Raw genomic sequence first — 21128 nt, 5'->3', positions numbered from 1 at the left:
CATGGGCGACGGGCCACATTCTTATTCTTTTCCTCTTCAGTTAAGGGAGTTCTCCCAAAACACAGGGAGGAAAGACCTGGACTGACATTCATCAATTCATTCGGCAAATAATGTTTCCACGATGGAATGTCTGATCGAGTTTCTCCTAGTTGGGCCAGTGTGTTTTGCTCAACAAAACATTTTTTGCACTTGAGGGTTGGTCATTTAATGACAGTTATTTAACTGTGTTTTGGGGAACAGGCTGAACTTTTCTCTACTTTCCCAACTGGATTCTTTACCAGCTTTTTTGAAAACTGAGGAGGTTGCAAAATTAACGAGAGAAAAATTCAGAAGCAAATCACTATTGCAGCTGTCCGGTCCTAGGTTATACTTGACTAAACCGGCTTAAACAGCCAGCACTCTACCACTGTGCTCCTAGTGAATAAGTGCCAGATTGGAGAAGGGACTGGAGCTATTATGTTTCTACCCATCTTTGGGGCAACCACTAGCTTCTGCTCAAATACAGAGAGTTATGGGGAGCTTGTTGCTCCCGAGGGTTGTCCTTAGTTGTTGGGCAATGCTTTATTTCACTGATGCAGAATCTGCTCCTTGTAATTTGTTCCCATCATTCTGAGCCTCTCTTATGGGCTACACAAGACAGGCAGACTCCCTCTTTCCTCTGACAGTCCTTTTCCCACCTGCAGACAGTCATTCTCAACTTGTGTTTGCTGCTGTTCTTCGGGCTGACCACCCTTAATTCCTTCAAGCCTTCCTCACAGAGTAAGTAGTATGGTTCTATCCACTATCCTGGTTGTCTTCTTTCAGACACAAGTTAGTTTGTTAATATAGTGTCTATAATGTGGTACTCAGAAATGACAATGTTCACAGAGCTGTCTGGCTAGTCCAGAGGACATTGGGACAATGACTGTCCTGAAGCTGGGGCTGGCGCTCTCCCTGCTCCCGCCCAAACAGCCCCTCCGCACAGCTGGCTCGCGTGCAGCACACAGGGAAAACCCTCAGATGTTTTTCACATGAGCTGTTGCCAAGTTATTACTCCCACCCTGTAGTTATGCAAATTTTAAAAACACAACTGCAATATTTGACTTGTATCTATTAACATCTCATCTTATTTCCAGACAAGGCAGCCTATTAGGGTATCTTGACTCTTGTTCTGTCTTTATCACAACTTTGCAATATCTGCAAATCTGATAAACATTTTTTTCTAACTCCATCTTAAGCTCTTGATGAAAATTTTGGACGGAATGTTTAGTGTCTCTGTAAGATTACCCTGGGGCCCACCTACTAGCTGAGATAGAGACATTTATCACTGTTGTTTGAACAGCTGAGAATCTAAATGTTCACATGCCTCCTCTGTACTCCAGTGAAAGTATTTCCCAATTCCCCTCTGCATTCCCTATGGACCAGACAACCCACATCTTCTTGTTCTGAGGGCTCCCTGGTCAAACCAATGCCATCTGGTCTTCAGCATCACAGGCTTCCTCGGTCTCCGTGATGGAACTGTGCTCCTTGTTGAGTGCTATTACCAATACGCTTCCCAAAAGGCCTAAGAAGCATGCCAGGGAGTTATGTAATGAACATGAGGAGTTCCTCCTGACTTAGGAAGCTGAGCAGTCATGTGGAGGTCTACCAGTTCGTCTTGTGCTTGGTGCTGCAGGTGTGAAGAGTGGAGGGGAGCACATAGAACAGGCACAGCCACCTGGTGCCTGGATCTTGGTTGCTAATACTGTAATTATCCAACAAAATGAACCAGCACTCATTGAAGAAATAGGTGATTCTAGAAAAGGGCAGGAAATACTAAAGATGAGCTTAGTAACTTTAAAGTATTTTGCCTGGTCACAGTGGGTACCACGAGAGTTCCAGGGGTCATAGTCACAGGGCTGACATCCTCTGCCGGGGACCAGGTTCCAGTATCCATCAGCACAATGGTCACAGGTCTGACCTGTGACACTGGGCAGACAAGGGCATGTGCCAGTGTCAGGGTCACAGAGGCAAGCTCCCTGACCAGGGGAACAAGCAGTGGTATTCACGCCGGAAGATGATAGGAGCATCCTGAGATTACAGGAGGTAAATTCAGTGATAAGTCTGGCTTTCAACAATCTCTGCAAACAGTTTTTTAGACCTGTATGTATCATTTCTCCAAAGAGCTCAAGGACATAACACCTTACAATAGTACAAACTTTATCAAAGATTCTTAAGAAGTCGAATCCATTCAACTGCTGTTGAGCTCCCCAAACAGCAGTTTCATACGGTTGTGCCTATTATGTTCCGTGAGCTCACAATTAGAAAGACCCCACTTTCTCACTTTTTCTCTCACACCATTCACCAAAGTTCCATTATGTAAAAGATCTGAAAACAAATGGTTTCCTAAATTGACATGGGTGATCTGAAAGAGTTAAGATCTCTCCTAAAAAAGAACAGTTTATTTCTCCTCTTTCTTTATCCTGAATTAGATCTGTGTTCTCTTCTGTATCAGGATTCTTGTACTTACACATTAAAGTCACTTGATGAGCATGTCACAGTGCAGACCCCTGGGCCTCACTCCCAAAGAGTCAATGCTGTGGATCTGAGGGACAGCCCAGGAGTCCACATGTGAATACCCCAGCTGCGCCCCAGTGACTGGCACAGTGCACCTTGGACCATATTCTGCCAAACAATGCTCAAAACCCACTAAGCAGGAGCTGAAGGCAACAGCTGGCAAGGGCAAACCAATAACACCAGTGAGCATGCTGCAGCCGCAGCCCTTCCTGATGATGAGTTCAGTCCCCAGCTCGGCACTCAGTGGGCACTGACCCAGCTGGCCTGACTGAAGATGCACGGGAGAGCTGCCACTTGGTGGCCGTGAGTCCCTTGGGAGCCCTGCACACTTACTTTGATTGAGGGCCGACCCAAAGTGACCGGGTGTGCAGAGCTGGCAGCTGGGCCCGAGTGTTGTGCAGACACTTCAGGCAGTCCCCTGTGACTCGGCTGCAGGACTCTGGGTCAGTCACATCGGTGTTGTTGTTGCAGGCACATGGCTGGCAAGGCACTCCAGAAATTCCTGGATTTCCATAGAAACCAGCAGAACATTCTTCACAGTGCTTACCTGAAAGATGAGGAGAGGAAAAGGAAATGAGATGAGGTGTGTGTGTGTCTGTGTGTGTGTATGTTGGAGGAGGGGGGGTGCAGACTGGAATAGATAGAGAATAACTGGGCTCTTCTAGGGGTAATGAGAGGTCACACATTGAGGAGGAATAAGAAAAAGTGTTCTAATTTAAAACAAAACATTCCCTTTAATTTATTATTCATCTAGAGCAGTGTTTCCCAACCTTTTTTGTGCCATGCCCCACCTTAACCTTTCTAAAATTTTTATGTCCCCCCCATGTAACATACATAATTTTTAACATTAAAAAATTGATTTGTTCACTTAATAAACATAAATGATAGGTTCTAGGAAGAAATCACTGTGAAATTGTTAACAAAACACAGTAAGTTAAATTTCAAAACATATAATGAAAAACAGAAATTTAAATTCCAAATAATTTTAATACAGATTTTTCTATATTAATTTATTATTTTAATTTAGTGTGATCCTTGCACTTGATGCTTGCTGCACAGAGATTTTATATTAGGTTCCAATTTGGTTAGCTTTAGTCTCAAGTCTCTACGTTGTGTTATATCCAGCCGATTTCTTTTTTTTACCAGTAAATCATTTACAGCACTAAATCCACATTCAGCTAAAAATGAAGATGGAAACGGTAGCAATAGTTTTTTTGCACATTTGGTTGAATTTGGGTATTTGATTTCTGTTTCCTCACAAAGCCATGCCATCGCTCCTTTGATATCAAATAAAGCTTTAACTGACTCATCATTTTGCAGTTCTGCGAGTTCTTCTTGATACTGCATATTTGATATATCAGACAAATCCACTAACATTGGCTGCATCATCCATGTTGGGAAATCAATTTGTTTTAAATTGGAAAATCTTTCTTTTAAATCAGCCAATAGAATATTTAAATGATTGACAATAACAAGTAAAGCGGTATCAGTTACTTCACATTTTTGGAGCCAATGAAACTGTTTAAAGTTTTTGTTGTTAATATGTTTCTGACATAACTCAATATTGGTAATAAAACCAAATATCTTTGCTTTTGCATCGACAAGAGTTTTATTTGTTCCTTGAAGTTGCTTATTTAATATATTTAGTTTTTCAAAGATATCGGCTAAATAACTCACAAATGCTTTACCATCTATTGTTAACAGATACTTCATTTCAGGTTTGTTGCTTAAAAAATCACTAAGAGTATCAAACAGTTCCATAAATCTTTTCAAACAGTTTCCTTTAGATAGCCATCTTACTTCAGTATGAAGTAAAAGTCTCACATAGTCTTCATTTTGTTCTTCACAAAATAGCTTGAAAAGACGCTCACATTTGGCACTAGCTTTAATAGCATTAACACACTTTATTACTGTATGTAATACTTCATTCAGAACAGGCGAGATGTTTTTAGCTACCAAGTTTTCCCTATGAATAACAAAATGCACAAGAATCATTTCTGGATTCGCATCTTTCATCAATTTTAAGCAGCCATTTTTCTTGCCCATCATATTGGGAGCACCATCTTCAGCACAAGATGTTATATTTTTCATTGGTATATCATTGACATCTAAGTAGTTTTTTAGCTTATTATATATATCTTTGGAGGTAGTGGTGCTTTCTAATCTTTTACAGAACAACATTTCTTCAGCAAAATGTCCTTTATCAATATATCTTTTTTTTTTCTCTTTTATTTTTTTTTAGACAGTGAGTCAGAGAGAGGGACAGACAGACAGGAATGGAGAGAGATGAGAGGCATCAATCATTAGTTTTTCATTGCGCATTGCAACACCCTAGTTGTTCATTGATTGCCCTCTCACATGCGCCTTGACCGTGGGCCTTCAGCAGACCGAGCGACCCCTTCCTGGAGCCAGCGACCTTGGGTTCAAGCTGGCGGGCTTTTTTGCTCAAACCAGATGAGCCCACTTTCAAGCCAGTGAGCTCGGGGTCTCGAACCCGGGTCCTCTGCATCCCAGTCTGACGCTCCATCCACTGCGCCACCGCCTGGTCAGGCCCTTTATCAATATATCTTTCGTAAGTTATCAATATTGCCTCACTGTCTCTCAAAGTTGATTCATCCATTTGCAAGGAGAATTTTCTTGTTTTCAGCTTTTCAATAAGTTGTTTTTCAATATCCTCACTCATTTCGTCTATTCTTCTGCTAACAGAATTGTTACTGAGTGGCATAGCTTTTACATCTTTGTCATCTTTTTCAAGAACCGTTTTAAGAAATGCTGATATTGACAGTTTTATTAAATTCTCTCCTATAGTGTGATTTTCTCCAGTTTTAGTGATGAATAAAGAAATTTGATAACTAGCCTCAAGAACATGATTATTAGTTGAAGTATGAGCAGTAAATAGAGACTTTAATGTTGTTCTTTTTTCAAAATTTTTCTTTAAAGTTTTAAAGTAACTCAAATCTGAATTAATATGAGCACTATGTTTTGCCTTCAAATGCGCCTCAAGAGGACCTCGTTTCATTGATTCGTTGGTCAAGCATTGCTGGCATAAAAGACAAAAAGGAATCCGCTCATCGTGAACAGCGGGTATGATCCCAAATTTTAAATATTCCTCCGAATATTGACGAGTTTTTTTCTTACTTGCACCACTCATTTTACTATGGGCTATAATAAAAATAAGATCAATTAAAAACTAATATTAAAATATGTGTTAAGATATATGAAAAGATGCTCAGCTTCATTAGTTATCAGAGAAATGCAAATCAAAACTACAATGAGATACCACCTCACCCCTGTTAGATTAGCTATTATCAACAAGATGGGTAATAGCAAATGTTGGAGAGGCTGTGGAGAAAAAGGAACCCTCATTCACTGTTGGTGGGACTGTAAAGTAGTACAACCATTATGGAGGAAAGTATGGTGGTTCCTCAAAAAACTGAAAATAGAACTACCTTATGACCCAGCAATCCCTCTACTGGGTATATACCCCAAAACCTCAGAAACATTGATACGTGAAGACACATGTAGCCCCATGTTCATTGCAGCACTGTTCACAGTGGCCAAGACATGGAAACAACCAAAAAGCCCTTCAATAGAAGACTGGATAAAGAAGATGTGGCACATATACACTATGGAATACTACTCTGCCATAAGAAATGATGACATCAGATCATTTACAGCAAAATGGTGGGATCTTGATAACATTATAAGGAGTGAAATAAGTAAATCAGAAAAAACCAAGAACTACATGATTCCATACATTGGTGGAACATAAAAACGAGACTAAGAGACATGGACAAAAGTGTGGTGGTTACCAGGGGTGGGGGGAGGGAGGACATGGGAGGGAGGGAGGGAGAGAGTTAGGGGGAGGGGGAGGGGCACAGAGAACTAGATAGAGGGTGGCGGAGGACAATCTGACTTTGGGCGAGGGGTATGCAACATAATTTAATGACAAAATAACCTAGACATGTTTTCTTTGAATATATGTACCCTGATTTATTAATGTCATCCCATTACCATTAATAAAAATTTATTTAAAAAAATTTTAAAAAAAAGAAAATGCTACTATCTTCATAAAAAAATATGTGTTAAAATATATTCAATGTGACATAGAGTAAACGTATACTAAAAATTCATATTTATTTAAATGTATATAACACATTGACTACACTACCACCGCAAATCAAAAGGTATCTATATTTTTTCCACTTGACAAAATTTTCTGGAAAGTTATGCTTCTAAAATTAAAATTGTCGTGCATGCACTATTATAACCCCAATAATATTTATAAAATATTATTACTTTCTAGCCCCGATGCAAGAAGTACTTAATAAAGAGTTTAATATTGATAAAAATAAAATCAAATACTTACCAATTATATCTATGCAAATATATATATGTATATTTATTAAATCAACGAGCTTTTACAACAGTTTTGACTGACACTTATTTCAAATTAACACCAACTGAATGATGTGAAACACTACAGAAGTTGCGATGGGCCAATTAGGTGAGAATAACTGCGTTGTTTAGCGAGTTTTTAAAACGTCCGGGGTTCCCCGCGGCAGACGGCACGATCCGCGGTGAACCCAAGACGGAGTTTACTTGACGACGCCAATCACCCAGTTGATATTTTGGTCTCGTCAAACGAAATTATACTTAATAATTATTTACCTCAATTATTTAAGAATTGCATTTTTTGTTAAATTTGGCACCGATATCTAGCATTGCATTTAAATGGCCCGGGGCGAAAGAGTTAAAGTTGTGTCGAGTCCATTTTCAAATTGCCCCCCTTAACTATCGAATTGCCCCCCGTGAGGTGTGGGCCCCACGTTAGGAAACACTGATCTAGAGAATGAAGTGATTATTCAGAGCTTTAAAGTCCTTGGTGAAGAATGGATGCTAATCATTCTTAAGAACCTAGAGTTGTGGGCCCAGGACTGGATTCTTATAGAACCAGGGCCACTGTAGTGATCCCCAGGACCCAAAGCTTCTTTCAGTTCCTCCCCTCCCTAGGCCCAGCCCTCCCCATCCTCGAGGTCACAGAGCAGCAGCCTGAGAGACATGTCCAGAAGTGAAGATGGGTAAGAGAGGTTCCCTTGATGTCTGAGCCCGAGGGTGCTCTTAGTTAACACTGCAGGAAGAAATCTCCCTTCCCTCCTATACTCTTTACCCTGCCAACCCCAAGGTAACAGCACTTGTTTAGGTGCCCAAACTATGGTCCACTAGCTACATTTTGGTTCATCCCATTTAGAAATGCTCTGGTAGCCAATCATGGTCTCGGTTCTTAAAAAACCAACCAACCAAGCCAAAGTATACATGGAGAAGAGACTTTAAGGGAAGAGGTGAGACTTAACTAGAGACATGTGTAACCTTAGAGGTAACAAATAATAAAAAAATTAACAATGTAATTCATTATCATGATGGTAATTATCACAGAAGAAAATAAGAGTACCATATTTTTTAAGTGTGATTAAATCAAGTGTACTTGATAAACTTTTTCCCTTGTTTATATTAGATATTTACACTCATGCTAAAACTATGCAAAATAAAATTTTTCATTGAACAACAGACACAAATATTGAATTAACTTATATGGTTTCTATTCAATGCCCAAATCAATGCTTCCAGACTTCTGAAAAACTTAGTTGTGTCTGTCACATACCAGTCAAATTGATTGCTTAGGATTATACAAATAAAATATTTGACTTGTTAAATTTTTTTACTTTTTAATTGCTTATGTTATATGTAATATATTAACATACTTACTTAATCACATATATATCTTAACATATGATGATCTTATTATAAAGAGATTATTTTGGTTTAAACCCATTGGGTCAGTTAGTTTTCCAGAATAGTATTAAAAATTATAGCTCAGTAGGATAGATTTTAAATTGTCATTGGTTTTGAATTGTTGAAATTCTTTATTTGTAAAGCAGCAATTTACCAAGTTTTATCTTCTTATCATTAATTTATTTTCTGCAACACCCACTTGGCTAAGGCAGATAAACTATTAATATGTGGTTATTTTTCACACAGCAGTGTGAACCAGAAGGAAGACAACCATCATATAGTACATTGTTCACTTGCATAACCTTGATGACAATTGCACAGTAAATCTGAGTTCCAAGGACTCTGATAACAGGAATGGGCAAAATACTGATTGCTTGAGGGAACATCAGGACATGACCAAGGATGGCAAGGCTGTCCTGAAGAAAGATTTCCATAGTAACTGTCGATGCATCTGTCAAGGCAATTTCTTTTTACCAAAAATGTTCCAGGAAAAGCTTACATATTAGCCAGTGTGAATTTGCTATGCATTAGGGCCATGCAACTCTGAAAACTCAATAGTTTAGGAGACGATTATTTGCTCTGCACAAGGATTTTTGCTATTGAAAGTCCCATGATATAATCATTAAACTCAATATAATAGCAGTTAGTTTACATGTTTTATTTTAGGAATATAAAAAGCAAAGTGCCACGCAAATGCCTGTTATTGATTTAACAGTGTCTGTTAAATCAGTAACAAGATTTGAAGGGTGATAGCATGACCCTCTACCTTCCCACCCAGAGCAGTCATTCCATACTTAAAACTGCTGCATGTCTATGCAGTCGTCTTTTGGAGAGCATTGTGAGATTAAAACAAAACAAAATAAAACAAAAAAATTAGGCCCTGGCCAGTTGGTTCAGCGGAAGCGAATCAGCTTGACATGTGGGAGTCTGGGGTTCCATTCCTGACCAGGGCACACAGGAGAAGCGCCCATCTGCTTCTCCACCCCTCCCCCTCTCCTTCTTCTCTGTCTCTCTCTTCCCCTCCCGCAGCTAAGGCTCCATTGGAGCAAAGTTGGCCCGGGCGCTGAGGATGGTTCCATGGCCTCTGCCTCAGGCGCTAGAATGGTTGCAGAGGAGCAATGCCCAAGATGGGCCAAGCATCATCCCCTGGTGGGCATGCTGGGTGGATCCCGGTCGGCCGCTTGAGGGAGTCTTCTGCCCCCCACTTCTCACTTCGGAAAAACACACACAAAAAAATTAAAAATAAAAGTACATATGAATTTCATATCTTTCACAGTTTCTTCCAGTTATAAACCTACCACAACTGAAGCAAAATCCTGTTTCTGAATCACAAAGCTCTGCAATCCCATTACAAAGGCAAGGGTGGCAGTTGGGAAACCCCAAAATAGCCCTGCAGGCATCGGTCACAATGGTGGCCAGCCACCAACTGCTGGCAGGGCGCTGTCCTGTTATTTGGTCACACACATGCCCTTTGAACCTTGAGGGTGGCAGTGACATGCTAGATAAAGCAGAGAGAGGCATGTTGGGGTGAGGACAAGTGCTGTGCTGGTGAAAGATGTACAGTTCTAACCTTGCCATCCCTAACTTCCCGCCCTCTCCTACCCAAGGTGAACAAGGTGAGTTGCTGCCACACCTGGGCAGGGCCTACTGTGGAGTACCAGGTGAATGGTCAAGAACAATTCACAGCTTCACTCAATAAACAGCAGGTTGTGAACAACCGTGTTTGGTAAACATTGTTTATACAGAGGAACTGAACAAGTACCGTGTTTTGGGTATTTTTTGTATTTTTCTGAAGTTGGAAATGGGGAGGCAGTCAGACAGACTCCCACATGCGCCCGACCGGGATCCACCTGGCATGCCCACCGGGGGGGATGCTCTGCCCATCTGGGGCATTGATCTGTTGCAACCAGAGCCATTCTAGCACCCGAGGCAGAGGCCATAGAGCCACCCCCAGCACCCAGGCCAACTTTGTTCTAATGGAGCCCTGGCTGCGGGAAGGGAAGAGAGAGACAGAAAGGAAGGAGAGGGGGAGGGGTGGAGAAGCAGATGGGCACTTCTCCTGTGTGCCCTGGCCGGAAATCGAACCTGGGACTCCTGCACGCCAGGCCAACGCTCTACCACTGACCCAACCGGCCATGGCCAGTACCATGTTTTTAATGACTTGAACTTTCATGTATCATGAAAGCCAAACTTTAAGACTAAAAAATATAAGACACCCCCCTCCCCCCGCCAAATGGTCAGATTTTCTTTCTCCTAGACAAGACAGTAGAGGCTCAATCCTTTTCTCCTAAATTATTGAATCCTTTGTGCTGATCTTCCCTATACAAAGAAAAAAGAATGTGATACCTGCTTGTTTGACAGGTGCTACATGGAATAAAGGTTTGCTCCTTTGTGTATATTCCTTTGTGTATTTCCAGTACTTTATATTTTTTTAAAGGAAAGGAAAAAAAATAGTGATGATGGATCTAAGCTGTTTGATGGGCTCTTTGCTAGACAAGCAGTGACCAGGAAGATGTGTTCTCTCTGAATCAGGACTGAAAAGATATATTTTCCTGCCTGAAAGGAGATTTATGGATCTGGTGGTTTTCATGGTTCCCAAGGCAGGTTTCTGCGAGAAACAGTGTTTTCACGAATGGTTTACATTGTGAACAGAACTATAGACCCTGAACATGATGGCCATGCTAACTGAATTTACAACTGTGGATGAAACCTTATCTAAACCCTTATTAATGGGCAGCTTTTAAAATAAGTTCAAAGACTGTTTGTGACCCCAGCATCAAGAAGTGTAATATCCTGGTCCCAGTGTTGTCCTCTTTCTCAACCAACCAATGTTACTGTTTCAGCCTTCCCAGACACTGGGCTCATGTGCTGGATCACACCGCTGATTTCCCATCATGGTGTTCTATGTCCTACTTGGACCACCAGCTACTCAATACAGGCTGCAAGCTCCCAGAAGCATGGACCATGGTTTTATCACCACGCTTCCCAGCACAGCTCTGCACAGTCAGTGTCCAGTGAATGGATGCATGAGGTACGGCAGAAAAGGTGTCAGTATGTTTTATCTGCACAGTCTGAATAAAGTAGTCAAATTCTCAATCCTCTCCCCTTTTAGACTCCCCACAGCAGTTTTTCCTGCCTAGGAAACTGCAAGGCTGTGGACAAGAGTGTTTCCCTTAACTGGTTTTTGTTACGTCCACTGACAGCCGTGGTGCCCCAAACTGTAGCTTCCTGCTGAGATCTGTCACAGCAGCATCCAGCCACATGAGGCTTACACTGGCACTGGCCTCCAAAGCGGCTGCAGCTGGTCCCCACCAAAGCCTTGGGGTGACATTTGCAGGCTGCAGGGAATGAAAGAAGTAAATTAGAGGTGAAGGAAGTGACAGAGAAGCACCTCATACTGTTTAGTGCACCTCGCTTTCATTTGGAACCTTTCTAGTCCTTAAAAACTAGAAGGAAATCTTGGAGGATGACATCAGAGTAATGGCGCGGTAGGAAGCGATACCGATAAATCTCCCCCAAAACTCAACAAGATCTTCAACCAGAAACAGAAAAACCTATCCTTGGAGCCTCCAGATGTTTCGCAATACACCCAAAGGTATGATCAAGCGAAAAATTGGCTAAATATATAACCAAACCCTGAAGGAAATAGGGAGTAAGAAATGCTCCGCCTTCCTCACTAACCTAAACAGGGCAGCTTTCACTGGGAACTGAGAATATAGAAACTAAGGCGGGCTAAGGGGGTGAATAGATCCAGGCCGTGGCACAAATGGCTGAACCAGGCTGTGGCATGGAGATCCAAGCCAAGGAAAAATTGTTCCTGTGACAACCCGGGCAATACAGCTAACACTCACGCCAAACCCAGACAAAGAAAGACAAGCAGGGCAGCCATTTTACCCGATCTCCTGGTCGGCGCGCGCAGATAGTGGGCGAGAGATTCCTTCCAAAACCCCGGGAGTGTGCGCCCGTGTGGTCCCACAGAAAGGCAGAGTCAGAGGCCTTTGTGTGGGCCGAAAGCCTCCGGGCTGCCCCAGCACCCTGGGGGAGCCGCGCATGGGGAGGGAGCAAGAACTAATTCCAACGCTGGAACTTTTCTGTGCGGGAGGGGTTTCACTCAGAGGGTGAGGCCTCTGGTCTGATATCCTGGTCTGCGCGTGCAGATAGTGAGCGAGAGATTCCTCCTAGTGCCTCAGCAGTGCCCGCCCGTGTTATCCCACAGAGGGGCAGAGTCAGGGGCCTTTGTGTGGGCCAAAAGTGGAATCTCGGGCCGCCCCAGCGCCCTGAGGGAGCCCCGCACGGGAAGGAAGCAAGAACTAATTCCAATGCTGGAACTTGTCTGTATAGGAGGGGTTTCACTCAGAGGGTGAGGCGACTGGTCTGATATCCTGGTTGGCGCGCACGGAGAGTGGACAAGAGACTCCTCCCAGCACCTCAAGAGTGGGAGCCCGTATTATCCCACAGAGGGGCAGAGTCAGGGGCCTTTGAGTGGGCTGAAAGCAGAATTTCAGGCTGCCCAGCAGGACGCACACGGGGACGGAGCGACAGCCAATTCCAATGCTGGAACTTTTCAGTGTGGGCAGGGGGTTTCACTCAGAGGGCGAGACTTCCGGCCTGACATCCTGGTCTGTGCATGCATAGTGACCAAGAGTTTCCCCCAAGTGCGCCGGGAGTGGGTACCCGCCCATGTTACCGGACAGAGTGACAAAGCCAGAGGTCTTTGAGGTCTTTGAGCCAGAGGAAGCCCCGGCTGATTATGCTAGCAGCTCTGACTGACTGAGCCTTACCCAGAGCCCTGTGCTGAGTGGGAATAGAGTGGGGAGTTGCCAGCTCTTTGAGCCTCTTACTATCCAGGCAGAGGCAGCAGCAGCCCCATAGCTGGATTATCAGGCTACTAATTGAGGAAGGAAAGACTAGGAGAGAGGCTCCAGAAACACGGACTCTCTCACTGGCAGAGCCTATAAATGCTAATGAGCCTCGACTGCCAACGTGACTAAAGCATAATAAATGACATCACCATAGAGACTTATCAACTGCAAACCTCTACCTGAGCCTGCCAAAGGGGCAGAACACGGGGTACAGAGTCATCGACCAGGAAGAGGGAGAGAAAAGAAAAAGCAAGAAGATAACCTCTCAAAATCAAGAATAATCCGCAGACTTTATAACCTATCCCATTTTATTATATTTGTTCGTTTCTCTTAACTTCATTCTTGATATATATATATATATATTTTTTTTTCCTCCTCCAATTTGGTCATTTAACTCTCTGCCGGTCTTACTCTCTCCTCTCCTTGAACTACACTACCCATAAGTGTTACATCTCCCATTATCTTTTCTTTCCTCTTCCTTCCTCTCTATGAGGGTTGCACTCCAAAACCCTTAACTCTCTCTCTCTCTCTCTCTCTCTCCTCTTTTTTCTTTTTTCTTCTTTTAGTGGTTCCCTCTTTTTTATCTCCCTCTCTCTATCTTTTCTCCTCTATATTAGTTTCTTCCTTTCTCCTTTACATCTCCTCTCATTCAAACCTCAATAACGAACAAATTATCTTATCTGGGACTCAAACTTATGTTTGTGGCATTTTGGGGGGGTTTAACTTCACCTTTTTAACTCACTAGCAGTGCTCCCATCCCTAGCTCTCCATTTTATCTAGCTCTTGTTTCCACTAAATACAATAGTAATTTTTTAATTTGTCCCCCCATTTTCCTGTTTCCCTCTTATTCCTCTCATCATAACTCTTAGTCAACCAACACCTAAACACAAATCATTTTATTCTTGATGCAAATTTTTTCCTTATTTGCTTTTTGTGGGTCCATCCCCCCCTTTTTTTTCTTTTCTTTTCCTTTTTTTATCTTCTTTTGCCCCTTCATTACTTTTCCCCAATTCAGGCCCTCCATTACAGACATTGTTTGTTCTATTTAATACAATATCATTCACAGTTCACCACAAGATTTTCTCAAGAAAGAGGAGAGAGGAGAGAAGAGGAAAAAAGGAGGGGGGGCCTGACCTGTGGTGGCGCAGTGGATAAAGCGTCGACCTGGAAATGCTGAGGTTGCCGGTTTGAAACCCTGGGCTTGCCTGGTCAAGGCACATTGGGAGTTGATGCTTCGAGCTTCTCCCCCCTGTCTCTCTCTCCTCTCTCTCTGTCTCTCTCTCTCTCCTCTCTAAAAATGAATAAAAAAAAAATTAAAAAAAAAAAAAAAAGATTGAAAAGATTTAAAAAAAAAAAAAGGAGGGGGGAATAATTTCCTTTTTTTAATTTTTATTTTATTTTATTTTTCTTTATTTCATTATTAATTTTTTATAAAAAAAACTTTTATTATTTTTTATTTTTTTAACTTTTTATTCTTTATTAAATCTCATTAATACTATCAACAAAACCACCCTCAGATGCCATTAAGGAAGAGAAAATCAAATATCATGGATACAAAAGAAAGAGAGGTAACACAGATAGATGAGAAAAAATCTATGGAGAAAAAATTTAATATATTGGAAACCTTGGAGCTAAATGACAGAGAATTCAAGATAGAAATCCTAAAAATACTCAGAGATATACAAGAAAACACAGAAAGGCAATTTAGGGAGCTCAGAAAACAACTCAATGAACACAAAGAATATATTTCCAAGGAAATTAAAACTATAAAAACAAATCAAACAGAGATGAAAAACTCAATTCACGAGCTGAAAAACGAGGTAACAAGCTTAGCTAATAGAACAGGCCAGATAGAAGAGAGGATTAGTGAAATAGAAGACAAGCAACTTGAGGCACAACAGAGAGAAGAAGAAGGAGACTCAAAAATTAAAAAAAAATGAGATAGCCCTACAAGAATTATCTGACTCCATCAAAAAGAATAACATAAGAATAATAGGTATATCAGAGGGAGAAGAGAGAGAAAATGGAATGGAGAACATACTCAAACAAATAATAGATGAGAACTTTCCAAGCCTGTGGAAAAAACTAAAGCCTCAAATTCAAGAAGCAAACAGAACTTCGAGTTTTCTTAACCCCAACAAACCTACTCCAAGGCACATCATAATGAAAATGGCACAAACCAACAGCAAAGAAAAAATTCTGAAGGCAGCCAGGGAAAAGAAGAATACAACATATAAAGGAAGGCCCATTAGATTATCATCAGATTTCTCAGCAGAAACTCTACAAGCTAGAAGAGAGTGGACCCCAATATTTCAAGTCCTGAAAGAGAGGAACTTTCAGCCATGAATACTATACCCATCAAAGCTATCCTTCAAATATGAAGGATAAATAAAAACATTCACAGATACAGAAAAAATGAGGGAATTTATCATCAGAAAACCCCCACTCCAGGAATTACTAAAGGGGGTTCTCCAATCAGATACAAAGAACAAAAAAAAAAAAACAGAGCCACAAGTAAAAACTGCAAAAAGAACACAATAAAACCAAATTTAAACTGTGACAACAACAAAAAGAAAGGGAGGGAGAGGATGGAGATTAACAGTAGCAAAGGACGATGGAGTGCAAAAGTACTCACAAAATAGTGTGCTACAATGAACAGGATAGGAACCCTTTTCATTACTCAAAGGTAACCACCATTGAAAAAACCACCACAGAAGCACATGAGATAAAAAAGATAGCAACAGTGGAAAGATGTATGGAATACAACCAAATAAAAACAAAAGATAGAAAAACGAAAGAGAAGGATCAAACAAGACACAAAACTAACAGAAAGCAATCTATAAAATGGCAATAGGAAACTCACAAGTGTCAATAATTACACTAAATGTAAACGGATTAAACTCACCAATACAAAGGCACAGAGTAGCAGATTGGATTAAAAAAATCCAACTGTATGCTGCCTACAGGAAACTCATTTAAGTAACAAGGATAAAAACAAATTCAAAGTGAAAGGCTGGAAAACAATACTCCAAGCAAATAACATCCAAAAAAAAGCAGGCGTAGCAATACTCATATCTGATAATGCTGACTACAAGACAGCAAAAGTACTCAGAGACAAAAATGGCCATTTCATAATGGCTAAGGGGACACTGAATCAAGAAGACATAACAATTCTTAATATATATGCACCAAACCAAGGAGCACCAAAATATATAAGACAGCTACTTATTGACCTTAAAACAAAAACTGACAAAAATACAATCATACTTGGAGACCTCAATACACCGCTGATGGCTCTAGATCAGTCATCCAAACAGAGAATCAACAAAGATATAGTGGTCTTAAACAAAACACTAGAGCAGGGGTCTCAAACTCGCAGCCCGCGGGTTGCATGCGGCCCGCCGAACAATTTTGTGCAGCCCGCAGACTAATCCACGGGCTTACTTAATTTTATCCAAAATATTTTGAATTTCGTGGATTAGTCTGCGGGCCACACAAAATTGTTCGGTGGACCGCATGCGGCCCGCGGGCCACGAGTTTGAGACCCCTGCACTAGAGCAACTGGATATGATAGACATCTACAGGACATTTCATCCCAAAGTGACTGAGTATACATTTTTCTCCAGTGTACATGGATCATTCTCAAGAATTGACCATATGTTGGGCCACAAAAACAACATCAGCAAATTCAGAAAAATTGAAGTTGTACCAAGCATATTTTCTGATCATAAAGCCTTGAAACTAGAATTCAACTACAAAAAAGAGGAAAAAAACCCCACAAAAACGTGGAAACTAAACAACATACTTTTAAAAAAATGAATGGGTCAAAGAAGAAATAAGTGCAGAGATCAAAAGATATATACAGACTAATGAAAATGACAATACGACATATCAGAATCTATGGGATGCAGCAAAAGCAGTGATAAGAGGGAAGTTCATATCACTTCAGGCATATATGAACAAATAAGAGAGAGCCCAAGTGAACCACTTAACTTCACACCTTAAGGAACTAGAAAAAGAAGAACAAAGACAACCCAAAACCAGCCAAAGAAAGGAGATAATAAAAATCAGAGCAAAAATAAATGAAATAGAGAACAGTAAATCTATAGAAAAAAATTAATAGAACAAAGAGCTGGTTCTTTGAAAAGATCAACAAAATTGACAAACCCTTGGCAAGACTTACCAAGGAAAAAAGAGAAAGAACTCATATAAACAAAATCCAAAATGAAGGAGGAGAAATCACCACGGACACCGTAGATATACAAAGAATTATTATAGAATACTATGAAAAACTTTATGCCACTAAATTCAACAACCTATAAGAAATGGATAAATTCCTAGAACAATATAACCTTCTTAGACTGAGTCAAGAAGAAGCAGAAAGCCTAAACAGACCTATTAGTAGAGAAGAAATAGAAAAAACTATTAAAAAACCTCCCCAAAAATAAAAGTCCAGGCCCAGACGACTATACCAGCGAATTTTATCAAACATTCAAAGAAGACTTGGTTCCTATTCTACTCAAAGTCTTCAAAAAAATTGAAGAAGAAGCAATACTTACAAACACATTTTATGAGGCCAACATAACCTTCATACCAAAACCAGGCAAGGATGGCACAAAAAAAGAAAACTACAGACCAATATCTCTAATGAATACAGATGCTAAAATACTAAACAAAATACTAGCAAATCGAATACAACAACATATTAAAAAAAATAATACATCATGAGCAAGTGGGATTCATCCTAGAATCTCAAGGATGGTTCAACATACGTAAAACGGTTAATGTAATACACCATATCAACAAAATAAAGAACAAAAACCACATGATCTTATCAATAGACGCAGAAAAGTCTTTCGATAAAATACAACACAATTTTATGTTTAAGACTCTCAACAAAATGGGTATAGAAGGAAAATATCTCAACATGATAAAGGCCATATATGATAAACCATCAGCCAACATCATATTAAATGGCACTAAACTAAAGGCTTTCCCCCTTAAATCAGGAACAAGACAGGGTTGTCCACTCTCTCCACTCTTATTTAATGTGGTACTAGAGGTTCTAGCCAGAGCAATCAGACAAGACAAAGAAATAAAAGGCATCCATATCAGAAAAGAAAAAGTAAAGGTATCACTTTTTGCAGATGATATGATCCTATACATCGAAAACCCCAAAGAATCCACAAAAAGACTACTAGAAACAATAAGCCAATACAGTAAGGTCACAGTATACAAAATTAACATACAGAAGTCAATAGCCTTTCTATATGCCAGCAATGAAACAACTGAGAACGAACTCAAAAGAATAATCCTCTTCACAATTGCAACATAAAAATAAAATACTTAGGAATAAACATAACAAAGAATGTAAAGGACTTATATACTGAAAACTATAAACCATTGTTAAGAGAAATCGAAAAAGATATAATGAGATGGAAGAATATTCCTTGTTCTTGGTTAGGAAGAATAAATATAATCAAGATGGCCATATTACCCAAAGCAATATACAAATTTAATACAATTCCCATTCAAATTCCAATGACATTTTTTAAAGAAATAGAGCAAAAAATCATCAGATTTATATGGAACTATAAAAAACCCCGAATAGCCAAAGCAATCCTAAAGAAAAAGAATGAAGCTGGGGGCATTACAATACCTGACTTCAAACTATATTATAGGGCCACGACAATCAAAACAGCATGGTATTGGCAGAAAAATAGACACTCAGACCAATGGAACAGAATAGAAAGTCCAGAAATAAAACCACATATATATAGTCAAATAATTTTTGATAAAGGGGCCAACAACACACAATGGAGAAAAGAAAGCCTCTTCAATAAATGGTGCTGGGAAAACTGGAAAGCCACATGCAAAAGAATGAAACTGGACTACAGTTTGTCCCCCTGTACTAAAATTAACTCAAAATGGTTCAAAGATCTAAACATAAGACCTGAAACAATTAAGTACATAGAAGAAGACATAGGTACTCAACTCATGGACCTGGGTTTTAAAGAGCATTTTATGAATTTGACTCCAAAGGCAAGAGAAGTGAAGGCAAAAATTAATCAATGGGACTACATCAGACTAAGAAGTTTTTGCTCAGCAAGAGAAACTGACAACAAAATAAACAGACAGCCAACTAAGTGGGAAATGATATTTTCAAACAACAGCTCTGATAAGGGCTTAATATCCAGAATATACAAAGAACTCATAAAACTCAACAACAAACAAACAAACAACCCAATAAAAAAATGGGAAGAGGACATGAACAGACACTTCTCCCAGGAAGAAGTACAAATGGCCAACAGATATATGAAAAGATGCTCATCTTCTTTAGTTATTAGAGAAATGGAAATCAAAACTGCAATGAGATACCACCTCACACCTGTTAGATTAGCTATTATTAACAAGACAGGTAATAGCAAATGTTGGAGAGGCTGTGGAGAAAAAGGAACCCTCATACACTGTTGGTGGGAATGTAAAGTAGTACAACCATTATGGAAGAAAGTATGGTGGTTCCTCAAAAAACTGAAAATAGAACTACCTTATGACCCAGCAATCCCTCTACTGGGTATATACCCCAAAAACTCAGAAACATTGATATGTAAAGACACATGCAGCCCCATGTTCATTGCAGCATTGTTCACAGTGGCCAGGACATGGAAACAACCAAAAAGCCCGTCAATAGATGACTGGATAAAGAAGATGTGGCACATATACACGATGGAATACTACTCAGCCATAAGAAATGATGACATCGGATCATTTACAACAACATGGATGGATCTTGATAACATTATACAGAGTGAAATAAGTAAATCAGAAAAAACCAGGAACTGCATTATTCCATACGTAGGTGGGACATAAAAGTGAAACTAAGAGACATTGATAGGAGTGTGGTGGTTACGGGGGGAGGGGAGAAAGGGAGAGGGAAAGGGGGAGGGGGAGGGGCACAAAGAAAACTAGATAGAAGATGACTGAGGACAATCTGACTTTGGGTAATGAGTATGCAACATAATTGAAAGACAAGATAACCTGAACATGTTATCTTTGAATATATGTATCCTGATTTATTGATGTTGCTCCATTAAAAAAATAAAATTATTAAAAAGAAAAAAACTAGAGGGGATAATTATCTCTTCTCTGTGAAAGGGTGATAATATAGGACCTGCCTCATGGGATTATGAGGATTAAAGGTCATAATGCCTGTGGAATACTTAGAATAGTATTTGGCATGTAGTAAGTGCTCAATAAACATTTAATAAATGTAACAATAAACATTACTTAAGTTCATTGAAGGCTTAAATTATTTTAATAATTAGTTGTTTCAATGTAATTATTATTATTGATATTAATGTTACTTCAATTCCTGATGATCTATTTTGGTGCTGGACTATACTTTTAATTTTTCTTATTCCATATTTTTCATGAGACTGGATACCCTGAAGCCATAGTCCTTCAGTGTAATGGAAAAACATTTGCTTGGACCCTGAAAGCCCAGGCTCTCACTGTAGCTGTCAGTCTATAGCAGTAGGTCTTAACTGGGGGGAAGTTTGCCCCCAGGGGACTTATGACACAGTTTGGAGATATTTTTGGATGTCACAACTGGGACAAGGCTGCTACTAGTATCAGGTGGGTAGAAGGCAGGGATGTTGATAAATACCTTATAATGCACAGGGCAGACCCCACCCCACCCTCACAACAAAGTATTATCCAGCCCAAAATTTCAAAACTGTGGGTAAGGACCCTGTTCTACAGTTTAGTGACACGGGCAAGCTAACTAATAGTTTTGGACCCTAATTGTCTCATTTATTAAATGAAGGTTTGGGGATGAAAGAAATTGTTTAGAGTTCATTTCAGAACTAAATTCCCCAGATTCTAAATAAATATTTTAGGACTATTGCTCCAGCTATCTATCATCTTAATGCTACTCCA

The 21128-nt window shown here is 40.1% G+C and overlaps 1 protein-coding gene across 1 annotated transcript in view; it reads right to left on the bottom strand.

The window, feature by feature from the left end:
• LAMB4 (laminin subunit beta 4) overlaps positions 1 to 21128 on the bottom strand; it is a 124476-nt gene that overhangs the window by 37734 nt on the left and 65614 nt on the right. The window contains 10 exon segments of the mRNA XM_066276741.1: positions 1830 to 1947; positions 2502 to 2924; positions 2926 to 3082; positions 8622 to 8779; positions 9581 to 9708; positions 9710 to 9768; positions 9771 to 9794; positions 9797 to 9826; positions 11530 to 11565; positions 11568 to 11666. Coding sequence (XP_066132838.1) covers positions 1830 to 1947; positions 2502 to 2924; positions 2926 to 3082; positions 8622 to 8779; positions 9581 to 9708; positions 9710 to 9768; positions 9771 to 9794; positions 9797 to 9826; positions 11530 to 11565; positions 11568 to 11666 — 1232 coding nt within the window.

This window comes from Saccopteryx bilineata, chromosome 4, assembly GCF_036850765.1.
Source record: "Saccopteryx bilineata isolate mSacBil1 chromosome 4, mSacBil1_pri_phased_curated, whole genome shotgun sequence".
NCBI lineage: Eukaryota > Metazoa > Chordata > Mammalia > Chiroptera > Emballonuridae > Saccopteryx > Saccopteryx bilineata.
This window is presented reverse-complemented; position numbering and strand designations above follow the sequence as displayed.